The 16,071-nt window shown below is 41.2% G+C and overlaps 1 protein-coding gene across 1 annotated transcript; it reads right to left on the bottom strand.

The window, feature by feature from the left end:
- Positions 1 to 864: 864 nt before the first annotated feature.
- LOC119015157 (transcriptional repressor scratch 1-like) lies at positions 865 to 13,163 on the bottom strand. Its single transcript, XM_037090859.1, has 2 exons — positions 11,977 to 13,163; positions 865 to 5,145 (listed from the first exon to the last, which is right to left on the bottom strand). The coding sequence occupies exons 1-2, from the start codon at positions 12,098 to 12,100 to the stop codon at positions 4,358 to 4,360; spliced, it is 912 nt and encodes a 303-aa protein (XP_036946754.1). The 5' UTR covers positions 12,101 to 13,163; the 3' UTR covers positions 865 to 4,357.
- Positions 13,164 to 16,071: the final 2,908 nt, after the last annotated feature.

Below are 16,071 nucleotides of genomic sequence, written 5' to 3'. Positions count from 1 at the left end.
AAATGCATTTTTTAAAAGGGCCACTGCACTGATTTTACACATGAAAGTCAGTGTGCTCATCTTGACTTGTACTCAGCTTATGAGCCTGTCAGGGCTGAAAATAAATCTTGACGCGACCATGCTTCTCTCTGTGGTGCGTCACTTAGAACGAAATATCTAAACGACTACTGAATGGCCAGACTTGAAATTTAGTACAGATATTCATGGTCCCCATATGATGAATCTTACTGACTTTGTTGACCCTGTTTTCCCCTCTAGTGCCACCACTGGGTTAGCATTTGTCCTTTGTAGTGAAAAGTCTCATTAACTCAGGACTTAATTGACATGAAACTTGGTTGAGACATTCAGGCGTCCCTCATGAGGCGAATTCTGATGATCCCCGGACTTCAAAATTCAAAACTTAAGTTTGTCCTATACTTTGATTTATGATTAAATACCCATCAGCCTGTTTTGTGCTTTCATTGCTAATTGGTTAACGTCCACATGCTAACATGCCAAGCTACGACTGTGAATACAGTAAATATATCATATTCAGCACATTAGAGCAGAAATTGATGTGACTCCGTGTTTATTACTCCTCTGGCTCTGCACCCGACTTTTAGTTTAGTTTTGTTTTCAAATCTATCAGAGGCAAAGTTTTTAATCATGCACCTGCTGCAAAGTAAAACCATTTTCTTGTCTAATCAGATTATTTAGCTGAAACTAACACGATAAATGACGATGACCAAAGGTGCAATTTGATGTCCATAAAACATACATAAATCTTAATGATAATTAACCAGCTATCTATTACTGGAGAGTTTCTTGTAGATGTTAAGTACAGAAAAAAAAAAAAGAAAAACACGACACAGCTTTTGTTTTTAAACTAGTTTTTATTTAGGAAGTGAAACAAAATGCCCAGTGTTGTCTTTGTGCTTTACATTGTTTTGAACCGCCACCGGAGGTCCCGGAAAAAAAAAAAAAAAAAACCGCTCAGAGGAAGAACTCAAAACAAAGCAGGAAGCTCCAGAAAAAAATCATCACCTTCATCATCAACATCAGCATCATCATCATCATCATCATCACTGTCACTCTATACAGTTCTGTAGAAATAATTGGACTCCAAAGTCTCATCAGTGCTTATTTACAAGGCCTCTTGCCGCAAAATAGTAGAGTTTTCATTTGCTCTTAAAAAAAGGTGTGGTGAAGATGCTCTCACACAAATACGTTGAAAAATGACACGACTATTACAAAGGTGTTGATTTATACCACGTGTCATTTTTAAGCATATCTTCTTGTGTTATTTGAGAACAACACAGGCTGTGTTATCAGAGCATTTTTGTTGTTCTGCTTTTGTTTGATTCGTCATAGTAGAAAAAGGAGAAAGAGGTTGTTATTTCTACATACAAGGCATTGTCTACCTGAATCTAAACTCTTTCATTGTGCTACTATCTTTGAAGAAAAACAAAACAAAGAAACGTTGTAAGATATAATTCGTAAGAGGAAGTGCTTTTATTTATATAAGAATAGGTAAACTAGCTTGTGGCTATAGTAGGCTACAGTAGTTCATAGTAGAATCTAAGTGTTTGTTGCTGCACTCTGGTGCTGAAATATTGACCATGTGTCTTCTCGTCTTTCTCAACAATTCTTATAATTGCATTGGGGATCGCCGCAACAACCTCACAACAGCCAGAGATGGTGGAAAGAAAGACAATCCGAAACTGTGAAGGGGATTTAAGGAGTGTTGTCAGCTCACATGGAGTTTGCGAATTAACGTATTTCATAAGGGCAAAGAGTTAAACGTGATCTTTTGATGGGATTCAAACTGTGAAGAGAGCTTGCTGAGGGAATTTTATCTTCATCATCACTCTGACTTAAACCTATGGGAGCCCAATTCTGCCAGGTAAAGAAAAAAAAAGGTAAAAAACTAAGATTAATGTGAAAGATATTCCTGTGGTAAGACATAATTATTAGGTAAAAAGTCAAAATCGACATCTGAATTTATAATCGTGAGATTTAAAAAGTCAAAATTATGAGAAATTCATAATTAATAGATAAAAAGTTAGAATTATTAGGGAAAAACAGTCAATATTATTATTATTATTATTATGGGATAAAATGTCATAATCACAGAATAAAAAGTATCAATTCACAGAGAAGAATCATTTGAAATAAAAAAAATTGACTATCTATCCAATAATTATGACTTACCATGGAATTTATTCAGTGTTTATTCATTTTTTCCTTGAACTGGTGGAGATGGGCTCCCACAGAAACCTCAAGCAGAGACCTGCACAAGGACTCCTGGGGTCAAACAGCCCCTCGTTCAGCACCACAGCTGTTGGGAAGTTGCGTTCCACCTATTCGATTAAAACCACAAGCATACAAAGAACCAAAACTCAAAACTGTTCTTGTTCTGGGTTTGCGTTTTCATCCATGTTTCAGCACCAGAGGCCTACAGTAGTACCTTCTACATTCTACAATATTTTAGAATAATAATACGAGGCAGGCAGTGCATAAACCATGTACAAAAAGACCCATCCCGACCCAACCCGGAGCCCTCCACCTAGAGGAGTTGAGCCATCTGTGTGAAATCCCTGGAAGCCCCAACAAAACTAATGACGCCAGGATCGAATTATAACTCGGAGGCAATTGTTTTGTATAATATTACATACTAAATCAGCAGAAATTGGACAAAATTGGAAAACTGATTCCCTGCTCTTGCTAATCTGATCTGTTCAGACACTTAACAGTCACCAGAGGAAGCCTCAAAAACCTCACAACAGTGTCACAGCTCCTCTAAATACAGAGCTCTAAACCCAACCCTTCGTATTTAACACTAACTTGGTTTGCTAACTCCCTGAAATTTCATTTCTCATAACTACATAGAATAGTGGTACTTGAAAAGAAAAAAATCAAGATGTTACAAGCAGTTATGACTCACGTCTCTTCAAAAAATATCATGCATTATTGCTCTATTGGATATGAATGAAATATTGCCCCAAGACAGAAATTTGCTTAATTTGCCTGTTATCTAAGAGGTTTGGCAAAGTATCCCAAAGATTCATAAAATTGGCATAGATTCCATTATTATTAGGCTATTGTTATTTTTTGCATGCAGTATGTTTTTTTCATAATTAAAGTGGCGGACAAAAGTAAAAAGGTATTCGGTAATTAGAAAGTGTCAAATGCTTTGGCATATTTGTAACAAAGGCAAAATATAACAAATTAAAGTGCAAAACCAATACATCTACAAAAATAAATACGAAAATAAATTAGGCAATAAATAGACACGTAAAAAAAAAAGATCTCAAAGCTGAACACTGTGTGGCCCACTGGCAACAAAAACACTAGCTTGCAACACTTGAGAAAGGTTTGACCTTTTGAGGAAAATCGGGACATTTTTAATGTCTGCATCCTCAACAAGTAAAAATAAATAACATCAGGTTTAGGTTGTAGGAAAACACTGTTTGTTAAGGAGTACCCTGGTGGTGGCTCAGTGGGAGTTTTCAGCCATGGAAGTCCAGTTTGTCTCCCTACTTTCCTCTCACGTTCCACTGTTTACTGCCAAGAAAAGCACAAATGCCTGAAGTAACTTAAAAAAGGAAACAGCTTGAAGACATTAGTTAAAAAAAACGGTGATTATATCCCACCTAAAACGGTATACTTTGCCATGGCCACTGTGTCATGGCAGGTTCCTACATCATATCTACTTCACAGTTCAGTGTGGGTGTGTCAGCAGACAAAGAATGTCTGCCTTCTTTTTTTGATGCTTCATCTCGGTCTATTTTCAATCCATTGTCAGTTTCACTAAAAGCAGGGAGCCAGTTGTATCCTCAGATTACGAATGTTTGTTTTTCCAGAAAAATACGAAAGTTCGTTGAATCTCTTTGCAAGAAAACTGAACATGTGATTCATGCATTCTCCTGAAAGAGAGGACTTGTGCTTCAGTGTTGTTTCGCCATGTGTTGGAACAAAAAGAAAGAGGATTGAGGATAGATATGGACATAAATAGATCTAGGTATCTTCAAAAATGATGAGCTAGATGTGCTGTGCTTTATTTATCTTCACAGATACGCAAAACAGTCTCAGTAGGGGACTTATCGAAGCAGGTGGCAATCTAAATCAGGCATCAAGAACTTCTCACACCACTTCCAGATGAGGGAAGAGGAGACAAAGGAGGGACTGATAAAAAATCACCTCAATCTATTTTTGCCATTTTTGCCTCATGACCCTTGCAGAGGAAACACTCCTCCCTTGCAGTGCTCAGGCATACTGGGCTTCTTCTCGGGGAAAGCAGGAATTGCAGGGAGTGAGGCCGTTAAAATTCACTTCAAAATAAACTAAAGAAAAACTCCAGTCAACTTTTCCGAATCCATCATTCATCCAGTGAGCTCATTGGGGAGAAAGCCCCCTTGAAGCACGCCGACTCGTAGTGCTTGTTCAGGTAACTCTTGAGCGCAAACGTCTTGTCGCAGCGTTTACACTTGTAGTGCTTGAAGGCCGAGTGTGTCTGCATGTGGGCGCGCAGGTTCGAGCGGTCAGCGAACGCTTTGCCACAGTGCGCACAGCCGAACGGCTTCTCGCCCGTGTGCGAGCGCATGTGGCCCTGCAGCAGCCACGGCCGGCTGAACGCCTTGCCGCACACGTCGCACTTGTGCTTGAGGTCGTGGGTCAGCAGGTGCATGGCCATCGCAGGCATGGAAACGTAGACTTTCCCACATGTGGGGCACTTCTTGGCCATCTTGCTGTCTATGCTCCTGTGCGTCTGCTTGTGCCGGCTCAGGTTGGAGGACGTGGCGTAGGTTTTGCCGCACTCGCTGCAGGTGTGCCTCTGGGCGGTGCCCCTGGGGTTCGCTGCGGCTTTCCTCCGTGACCGTCCGTCCATGATGAAAAACGCGTCCACTGTGTAGCCCTCGCTCACGGCCGCGTCCCCGTTGATGTATCCACCAGCCGATGATGATACCTCAGACCGCGGGCTATCCGGCTGGTCCGAATCGCCATGGATATCGCCATGGATATCGCCATGGATATCGGAATAGGTGTCATTGATGCTGCCATAGATGATCGACGAAGGGCTATGGGAGGGTACTTTCGAGATGACAGATGAGTCACTTCCCACCACATCATCATAGGGAGATGGACTCAGATAATCGCTGACGTAGCCTGAGGAGAGAGACAGGAAGAGGTTAATCATTTGACCATGACAGGGGTATTGATTGGAAATTGAAAACTGACTGGTTCGGAAATCTTTATGGGAAGCTGAATGACTGTGAGAAGAACGACACAGAAACAAAGCTGCTGTTTTCAAAGTGTGACTATTTCAGTATCCTATGAAGTTGACAAAGCTTTTCCTCTCTCACATTGCACAAGATAGTAGTTTTTTCTGTCGCCTCTGTATACCAGGGTCCAAGTTTAGGTGTCTTTTCGTTGGGTTGCATGTATTTTTTTAAATGCATTCCTTTTTGTGGTTGAAATGCTGTGAACGACCTCAGGAGGACTAGTAGCTACTCTGCAGAAGTTATCACTGGTGCACCAGCACATAATTAAGGTGCGCCCGATAATACATTTTAATTACATTTTTAACACACTGTGGTAATAATTGTAAACAGGGATAAAGGGGCAGATCATTTAAATCACATCCCGTCCAACAAGAATGTGCAATTGCCTCAGTTATTTGATGTTTAATATGCTTGAGAAACTCATAGAAATAAATCAACTTCAAATTGTTTTGAGTTATAAACAAAACATAAATTGATACAAAAGCTTATAGGCTATTATTTGTTCAAAGGCAACTGTCTGTACACCCATTTTTCAGTCTGACTTGCTGAATATCAGGCACACGAGTGATACCAATATAAAGAACACATGTTAAAGGTCTAATCCTTTAAGTTACAATTGTTCCTGTTTTGGGCGGGGGTTCAAGTATAAAGGTAGGGTATCATTTGTAGAGCAAATAATCCAAATATCCAGCATGCATGCTGTATCATGACAGTAAAAGAAATGTAAAAAAAAAAAAAAACATTTCCGTTTCACAATTACTAAAACTGAATTGTGCAAAGTAATATCAATATAACTATCAGGTAAAAATGGAAATCTTTACAGAGCAGCTTTTTCTGTTGCAGTGCTACAGACTTACTCCACTATCATCCTCATCAGGAACCCCGGGGGCTCCAAGTATCCACTGCGACAATTAAAAGATTTCACATAATTGTAAAAACACAGGCCACAAATCAAAACTCGTTCAAGTTCATTCATTATTCAGAGCCCTGCTTCACATGTTGCCTCCTGATAATATTACTGATTACAGCCTCGTGTCTCTGCTTTACGAAAATATCAAATGGACCGCCCGGGATCACATTAACAACATGAGCGCTACGCTTTAAGATCAACTTTCGTTTGCCAGAGGAGACAGAAGTCCACTCTTCAGACACGCTAACACACTGAGAGGTTTGTCTAAGACATAACCATTTTTGGAGATGGTGTAAAGCAGCAGCAGAAGTAAGGAGAAGGAGTAGAGGGTTGTGGTATTTATAGTGGCAGTAAAGTGCTTTTATGTCTTTGCCAGCAAGGAGGAGACACTTTCCCCTCAGTGGGAAATCTTTATTTTTCATAAGAGGGTTCAGTGAGCACACTCTCTCCTCAACAACTGCACCTGACAGGTTGCTGCAGCTGCACACAGTCGCACCTCTGAGCTGTCAAAATGTCAACTGTTGTGCACAGAGCATCTCTATTACCGCAGCTGGGAGTCTGGTGCTTTGCTCAAGGGCACACTGAAACTGATTGCTTTCACAGTAACTGAGTATTGGCTGTAAACTTTCAGCTCCTCCTGACACTCGCACATTCCTATTTTTGCAGAGCTCCTGACAAATCTGATGAATTATTTGTTGCCATGTTGTGATGTCTGGTACTTCATTATTTCTATTATTGGCTTCTACACTCAACAGGCTGAACTCCAGCAGACACAAGGAGAGACTGGTAGCTAATACCCCACAGCCATGACTCCTGTGGATCTATGCCGATCAATAGCTCTCCATTTCAATTAGCACTCTGCGAGCATTTAGACACAGGCAGCAGAGGAGATACTATTGCTGGTAATATAATTTCATGATGCAGTTCTGAGAAAAGCTCAGAAGTTGATCGATAATACGATGAGAACAAGAGACAGAGATCGACGAGGGGGGGGGTGTAGGAGAAGCATAGTGAGATGAGAGATGGCACAAAGTAATGGTGAAGGAAAAAAAAGAGTTGTGGCAGAGGGAAAAGAGGTGGTGTTTGTGGTTAGGTGGTTTGGCAATGGTGTTTAACGCTCTTATGCTGATTTAACGTTCTGAATTGAATTGAGACGGAGCAAAAGTGGAAAACAGAAAATAGAGGGGGGAGGCCAGAGAGTCTAAGAGAGGTGGCGAGAGAGAGAGAGAGAAAATCATGAATCATGAATATTCAATCATTGCACTCTGGAACAAAGTACTGTGTGTGTGTGTGTGTGTGTGTGTGTGTGTGTGTGTGTGTGTGTGTGTGTGTGTGCGTGTGTGTGTGTGTGTATGTGTGTGTGTGTGTGTGTGTGTGTGTGCATGTGTGTGTGTGTGTGTGTTGCGTACCCTGTGCCCGCATATGTGCGTGTCCTGTTTTATAGAGCATGAGTAAACGCTTTGAAACATGACCAAGTGTTCATTTTTAACCCTTATTAAGTCGACTAAGGACAGCTCCGGTTTTAGTTGTTGCAGAGCTTCATTATCTGGCAGCTTCCCAGTAGAACTACACACTGGAGCAGACACTGCCTTGCTCAAGGGACATTGCTCACTTTCCCTTCAAGGAACCTTCCGATTGGAAACTGTCTTTTTATTGCTCTGTGCTAAAGCCATGCAGTGCTGAGAGATAATTTACTTAATGGTGTACACACTTTACTTGAGGCAATTGTAGCTCAGTCCACGGGGACCGGAAGGAGCTGGAGAGGTGCCAGGTCACCTCCCTTGCGATGCCAAGGTGCTGAGGGATTAATAAAGTATGTTCTCTGCTAAAATAGTCCTAGATTCAAAAAGTAACTCCAGAAAATGTACTTAAAGTATCAAAAGTATTCATGCAGAAACACTTCTTTCAGAGTGTGTTATTAATAATTCCTGTATGAATGTAATTTGTTAGTGTGAAGCCAGTTATAGATCTCTTATGAATGACTGTTGGTTTAACACTGACAATGCCTTTTATATTCACCCAAAACGTAAATAATGACAATGCACTTTAGATTTTGACATGTCTAGTAGTGCAAGACATTTGGACCAGATGGTGGTGGTGGAGTAAAGGAAGGGGTTAGAGGACACCAAAAACTGGTGGAGCAGGGGAAGATATCCTGACTGGATCTGAACGAGAACCCGAGGACGCACCACGATAGAGACTTGTCGTTCACAAGATACCCATGCAAGAAAGCACACCATGCTTTTACCATCTGTTTTCCTCCAAACGGCACCGTAACTTACAAAATGCACATAATGCTGTATTGAAAAAGACTTCAAACTAGCTAACGAGATCATAAACTCGTTAGGAAACTGTTTGCTGGGGTTATAAATGAATACGCATGCAAGCAGCCTTCTTTTATTAACGAGTGGAGTCGCAACCTGCTGGCCATTAAAAGAGTGTAGATTTAAGGCTACAGCCTCTATTTAGTCTGGATTGTCGCAGAGTAATGCTCGCACCAGTGTGTTTCATATGTTCACTCAGGACTGACTTTGTGACCTGAGTTCAGCTCCTGATGAGAACGTCTTCTGTAGCCACAAAAACGTATTCGCTTTTATTCCCTTCAGGTATTCACTGCTCATCAAGTCACCTCTTCTGTCGCTGTTTTTGTTTATTCTGCTGTAAAGCTACTGCGGATCAGAATGAGTTATGTACATGTGACTGACAGGCAGTAACACAGAAATAAAAACAAACCCTGGCTTTAGGATGCAGGATTTTAAGGCATAAACACACCGTTTCCCTCTCACAGAAGCTTTCTACCACGATCCCGGCCAATTAAACATGACCATTCCTCTGTATCCTCTGTTTAAAACACTGTTCTGTGAATCGCAATTGCTGTACATCTCAATATCTGCGTAGTGTCTCTGTTTGTTTGTCTTTGTCTCTCCCTCCAACTGTTTCTGTCTGTGTCTCGCTGTGTCAACTCTGTATTCATTTCAAAGCACTTTAGCGGCATTAGAGCTGATAGCTGTTCTAAATGCTTATTAAAGATTAAAATACTCTGCCAAACCAGAAGCCCTCCCTCTTTTATGTATCTTTGAAATACGGCAAATTAGAAAGAGAAAGAGCGGCAGGGAGAGGCAGGGAGAGACAGACAGAGGAAGAGAGAAAAGCTGTGAGCTACAATTTAATTTTTGATCCAAACCAGCAGTAACTGACACACACTTGTGTGCTTTGGACACTTGTAGGTCACTGACTGCTTCCTCTCCCTCTCTCTCCGTGTGTGTGTGTGTGTGTGTGTCCAATGCTGTGCACTCAGCTGTGCAGGCTGCCTGGGAAATGTGCCGAGTTGACAGAAACACAGCGGTGCGTGCACACCCATGTGCGTGTGTGCATTTGTGTGCGTGTGCAACAAGCTGCAGTTGCTTCAGTCAAACTCCTGTTATATTTATAACAAGGGAAAGCATTCTCAGTCTCAACATGTTTGCCGCACTGCTGCTGCTGCTGCTGCTGCTGCTGCATGTTCCTCAGTTCTCACCGTCATCAGAACACCTGGGATCTCTTCATCTCACATTTGACCTTGGTACAATGTGAAAACCACCCTGCCGTACTAACGGTGTTACACTCTTCCCCCTCTCCTGTGGCAGACACAGTTTTCCCTCTAGTTCTTGTAAGCTGCGTTGAACACATTTCCACCGCTAGGGGGCAGAAACAAGCTGACAGACACACAACCTTGGCAAATTATTGCCTTACAAGCGGTGATATGGACAACGTGTTGCCCAGTTTGTTTTTATTCGTGGAGCGTTTACATCTCATTCATCTGAAATGCATGTTTGATGCTTTATATCTGATTGAAAGGGCCCCATGTAATGATCAATTACATGGAGTGGACATGCGTTTATTAATCACCGTGTGTGAGTGGACTGCGACAAGACGTGAAAAATAGAGCTTCTTTGTCTCTCTGGTTTGTCCATACTAGCCTGTGGATGATTGAATTGATTGACTGATGATGAACGACTGGCTTCAGGCACAACACTCAATTTCAACAGAGCCTCTGCAAAAATGACACCTTTACTAACGTGGTATTGGAGAGTGTCAGGCCACCAACTAAAGACAATGACAGCTTGAGTTTACCCCAACATAGCAATTACACATCAGACCGGTCGCATCATTGTGTTGAATGAATATTTGTCTGTCTCAATGCTAACAGGGGCGATGAGAGCAGTGACACTTATTCATTACAGCAAAGGTGCCATAAATCAAAACAATGAGATAAAAAAAAAAGAGGCTAAAAAGCTTTATGCATGTAATATGCATATAGTTGGTGGGTGGGATTGTGACTGCAAGCAACCCATTTACACTGGTAATTTGATCCAAGGGTTTTAATTTTAAATTATTAATGCTGCTTAAACCTAAACAAAGGCTTTGTTAAAGTACTAAGCTCTAAGTGCACAAGGCTCCTGTTTCTGCGGTTTTCAAACAACCAATAAGAGCAATTACAAGACGGTCAGCTTCTGTGCAGAAATGTGATTCAAAGTATTTTATCAATACCTGAGCATTTCCGCCGAACGTCTGACCCATTCTCACTGACTCTGTACTGTATTTTTGCCTGTGTATCCGGGATTATACAGTGCGTGGGAACCATTTAGCATCAATGTAGCTGTGCAATATTGTCAGGATCTTGGAGGGAGACTCGCAGCTGCTGGAAACAACCTGATTTGAATAATTTACTGGGCAACAGAACAACAGAGAACCCCACTGCATGTGTGCTGGTGACATAATGCATCAGCATAATCATTTCTCATGGTTCTCAGCAAAAAAAAAAAAAAAAGAAAAAAAATCTCAGCTCTCCGGCACCCTGTTGCTTATCGGCTGTCTTCTATCTTTTCCCGACTTGGCTTGTTAACGTTAGCAAGTCAATTATGAGTTTGCTGTACTGTGTATCTAAGCAGCAGGGTAAGAGATAAAAGCTACAAAGATGAAAAAAAAACAGGAGTACTTGCTCTAAAAAAAATTATGTCAGAAAGCCAAAATGCTAAATTTACAATGTACAGTCAAAATTGAAAGACCAATGAAGCCGCTGGCACAACATGAAACATGGGATTTGATCCTGCCCTTGCCAAAAATTCCCATTTCATGAAGTTTCATTCAGAAATTCACACATTTTGATACATTTCATACATGTTTTATATCATAAATGTAATTTCTAATTCTAAAAAACCTATTCAAGGGAGTGCGTATGATATGATATGATATGATATGATATGACATGATATGTCTTTACATGGGACATTTTCCCATATAGATTGAGTTTGTTAAACCACTGAGTCATCAAGAATCCACCCTGATGAGCAACCTTGGAGAAAGACTCCGGGGCTTCGACCTGATGTCTGACCTGCCTCTGAGAAGCGTCAGTGTACATTACATTACATTACTTAAACAATTTTTGTCTCTTTTACAGCCCTGAGCATGTGGGGTTCAGAGAGGTTTTACTTAAACCATAGATTTTCCCATTTCCGGCCATCTCTCTGATCTCTTTCTCCACGTGATACTGTTTCATGGATATAATCTTTGCAAGAAAAGGGGAATTTCAGCGCCTGTGATTGGTATATTTTTGTGCTGTGACCGGAGTTTGACCCTGTAATTCCCTTTTCCTCATCCTTCTGAAAACAGTCATGACTAATGCTTTGAATCGGGGGATAAAGAAATAGCCTCGATGATGGATGTATGGTAGACATTGTGCGTGCTTGCATATGTGTGTGTGTGTGTGTGTGTGTGTGTGTGTGTGTGTGTGTGTGTGTGTGTGTGTGCAGGAGGGTGTCTAACCTTTGTCATGGTGGTGGAATCGCAGGCTGAGCGCTTCTCTTCTGCTGTGGCCGTACGAGCTCTCCAGCTCCGCAGCCGAGAAATCGTCCAGTTTCACTTTCTTCACCAAGAAAGAGCGAGGCATGATGGGACAGTAATCGGTCCTACGCTTGAAACGATAAACACACACTCTCTCTCTTTAGTCTTCGATGTAAAGTTGACCAAAAAGCCCGTAGGTGTAACTCTGATTTTTTTTGACTAGGACGTTTTCCCTGACTGGTTTCAGCTACTAAAGGCGCTTCCTCCGAACAAACAGCCTCGAAAGTGGAACGGAGACATGTCTTTTAAAGATCGTTCCTAATACGCTCCATACCTAACATTAATCTTTGTTCTGATTTATCAACGAGAGTGAGATTATTTCAGGGTCCTTGAGGCCAAAAAATAGTCCGACAACTCGGCAGTGGAAGACCTGTGGAGCTCTGAAAGGTCCAAAATAAAAAATTTAAAAAATAAATCAATTCCTGTTTTCGCTGTTGCGACTTTGACACGAAAGGTGAGGAACGAAGTAAATACGCCACCTTCTTCTCGTTGTTCTTGTTTATTTGTTTATGTGTTTGTTTGTTTCCTTCCGTAGCTTCAAAAATAAATAAATGAGTAAACAAGAGATGGACGTTCTGGTCTTCAGCACGCGGACAGCTCCCGGGACACTTCGTCGCGTGCCCCTTTTTGCCGGTTTCGCGTTTTCAGCACGCGGACAGCTCCCCGATTCTCCGCGCGCCACAGTCAACCACACACAGGGAAAGGAAGAAGAAGAAGGAAGAAGAGGAGGGAAGAAGTTTGAAAATGCCTTAGCTCGAAGCGAAACACTCTCCGGTGAAAAAAAAAAATCCCCAAGCAGGTGAGCCAACTCAATCTGAGTATTTTTGTGTCGAGAGCAAACCGTTAAGTGTACCGGAGAAGAAGTGCCGAGTTAACGAGTTGAATCTGTGACAAGAAAACGATGGTTGACGGGGCGCTAAAAGACAAAAAAAAGAGGAGACCCAAAAGAAGACGACCATTCACTCCAGAAAACGTCTTCAGCTTCTCTAGAGACAGTGAGCCAAAATGTCCTCTCAGTTCCTTTTAAAAATATTGCTCAGAAAACCCGCGTTGGAAGACCAGAACAGCTCCTCTCTTTCTATCTCTCTCGTTCTCTCTATCTCACTCTCTCCTCCTCTCCTCTCTCGTCTGTCTCCTCTCGGCGCGTGCGGAGCTGCGGCTCGTTCTGATGCACGAGATCAGCTGTTGCGGCTTTATATGGCGAAAGAGAGAGAGAGAGAGAGAGAGAGAGAGAGAGAGAGAGAGAGAGAGAGAGAGAGAGATGGTGGGGGGCTGGAGGGTAGGAAGTGCTTCATTTTATTCATCAGAAGAAGAAGAAGAAAAAAAAGAGCATCTTGTCTTGTGGGACCAGCAGCGGTGCGCGGTGATGGCCGGGCAGGGATTTAATGAGGTAGTTTTAAGTGCACGCTCACGCTGATTTTTTTATGGCAATGAAATCAAAAGGCAAGCTGGGGGGTTAATTTTTTTTGGGGGGGTGATGATGATCCACACAGGGAATGATGAATTAGATGCATTAGATGAATTAGTTACACCAGGTACATCAAGAATAATGTGATCAGTACTCAATTCCCACCTGTCAATTGAGGTTGATTTCCAGTGAAAGACACTGACACTAATCCAACTTAAAGGTGCAATATGTAAGAGCTTGACACCTGTCATATAAATACTATAAGCAAAAAAGAGTGGTGAAACCCGGAGATCAGTTGGCATGTTTGCACATCTGGTTTGCTCGTCTCAAAATCAATGTCATCAAAATCTTTTTTTTTTCTTTTTTTAATTGTTTTTTGGTTAAATGTCTTAAATAAGGTCTGTGGTACCACATGATTAAGATATTTACAGGTTTTGTTCTACGACAAAAAATACATCATTAAATGTCCCACAATTTATTTGTAAAGCACTTACGTGTCTTAACAACAGCCGTTGCTAACACGGGGCTTAATGAGACCATACATATTGTCACATACATTAAACATCATCACACCAAAACACAGAGATTCAATATACTTACTAGTCCATATTTACAGGCGAACTTTGGTTACAAAATATTCTATCTCTAACTTTACAACTTGTAGATTGATCAGTTTAAAGAAAACATGTATAGTGATTGTGTAGTCACATGTCTAGTGGTGGTGATGTTTTAGTCATCCAACTGCAAAGTATAGTTTCTAGCGTAATGCAGCTTTTTACTTCTAGCAATTTCATTTACGCTTCTGAAGTACCAAAAGGGGTGTCCATCTGTGAAGATTATGCCGCTGAACAAAACTTGTAAGTATCATACATTTTGCATTTGCCACAGAGCTTATAATCCGAGATATTCTAAAATTCAAAAAGATCTCATTGACTTTTAACGTTGATGCTATTTTTGGGCTATCACCTATTGTGGTTTAACATTGCTAACTTTGTTAGCTATCTTCGCAACACATAGCCTAGACGACTTTGATGTAATATTAACATTCTGTTCATGATTGTAGATGAACAACAATTAAACATGTAAGTAAAAACACCAACCAAAAGATACGAAGCAGATGAAAAGATTAACTTATTTTTGAAAACCACAACTCTACATCGGATCTGTTCATGATGGAACACAAGAACCAAAAAGTTGAACCTGTAAATGAAAAGGTAGAGTACCCTGACTGAGGAACAGTTGGTTAACAGGAAGAAAAAAGAACACCCTCCCACCTGCATGATTATAGTCTTTCCGAGAACCATCAGATCAACCGCTGAAATCCAACTTCTTGTGGCACTGAACACAGGTCAATGATTTTACACTGCAGTGGACCAATTGAGTTCCCTTTATGCAAATTTTCTCTCCCCCTGGGCCAATCAGATCTTCCGTGCGTAAGTCCAGACTCAGCATTAGCCAGTGAGTTAAGTTAATGTAACTGAGGTGTTTTTACTGAATGGTCTCTCACAGAGACAATGTCAGACCCTCACAGGATGTTGCATGCTGCTCATTTGTGTGTATTTGTGTGACGGCGGACAGAGACATGGAGCAGAGTGATGATGCACTGTTGTGATGTCTACACACTTAAGCAAACAGACGTCTCCCTCCAGCCAGTAGACAGCAACTCTCTCTCTCACACACACACACACACACACACACACAAAGCCCTACCCCCATTCATACACATACAGGCAGGCAGGATGATGTGATGTAATTCAGTGACGTGTGCATTTATGTAAGTTCTATTCACTGAGGTCCTTGGCGTTAACCTATTTTTATAGTTCATTGATAAATGTTTGAGAGAGTCTGTCTCTGAGTGTGAGTGTGTCTTTTTATAAAACTTGTGTGTTTGTGTGTGTGTGTGTGTGTGTGTGTGTGTGTGTGTGTGTTTGTGCGTAGTGAAGTGCTTTCTCTCTGGTCATCACTTACCATCCTTGCTGTATTTATGCGTTGATGCACTCTCAGATGGACTATAATATCATAAGCTAAGGGGGCTAACAGCATGAACACTGTTTCAACATGTAGTCTGAGGCTTTAAAAAGGCTCCAAAAGCAAAGAGAGTTTCTCAAATGGGATCAATAGATCACATTTCCATTTGAAGTTGATTTTGTGTTGCACCTGCCCTATTTTAAATGTTGTTTTTTCCTGTGTAAGGTCAAATCGATTGCATGTCCTACACAACCCACTGAGAATGAACAACCAGCACTTCAGCCTTTCGCAGAATTTTGTTGTTTTTAAGCTCATTGTTGGAGAGTGTCTCTACCTGATGTGAGTAGCTGTGGAATCTGAAGTGCATCAGGCGGTCTTAAACATTTATAGGTAAAGCAACACCATTTAATACTCACATAACTGTGATAAAACCAGGAATTTTCTGTGTTTATCATTGTAATTACATTACAAATTATGTGTGGGTGCCTCTTATAGAATGGACATTTCTTTTTTAATCAAATCCAATTCAAAGGGGCTTAAGTGGCAAGGAAACTATACATTTCTCCAAATATTTGGACAGTTCACAATGACAGCAATCCAGGGAACCACACCTTCCTAATGCAAATGAAAACTAACTTGAC

The sequence above is a fragment of the Acanthopagrus latus genome, chromosome 3, assembly GCF_904848185.1.
Source record: "Acanthopagrus latus isolate v.2019 chromosome 3, fAcaLat1.1, whole genome shotgun sequence".
NCBI lineage: Eukaryota > Metazoa > Chordata > Actinopteri > Spariformes > Sparidae > Acanthopagrus > Acanthopagrus latus.
Note: the sequence above shows the minus strand (reverse complement) of the source record. Positions and strands in the feature narration are given on the sequence as shown.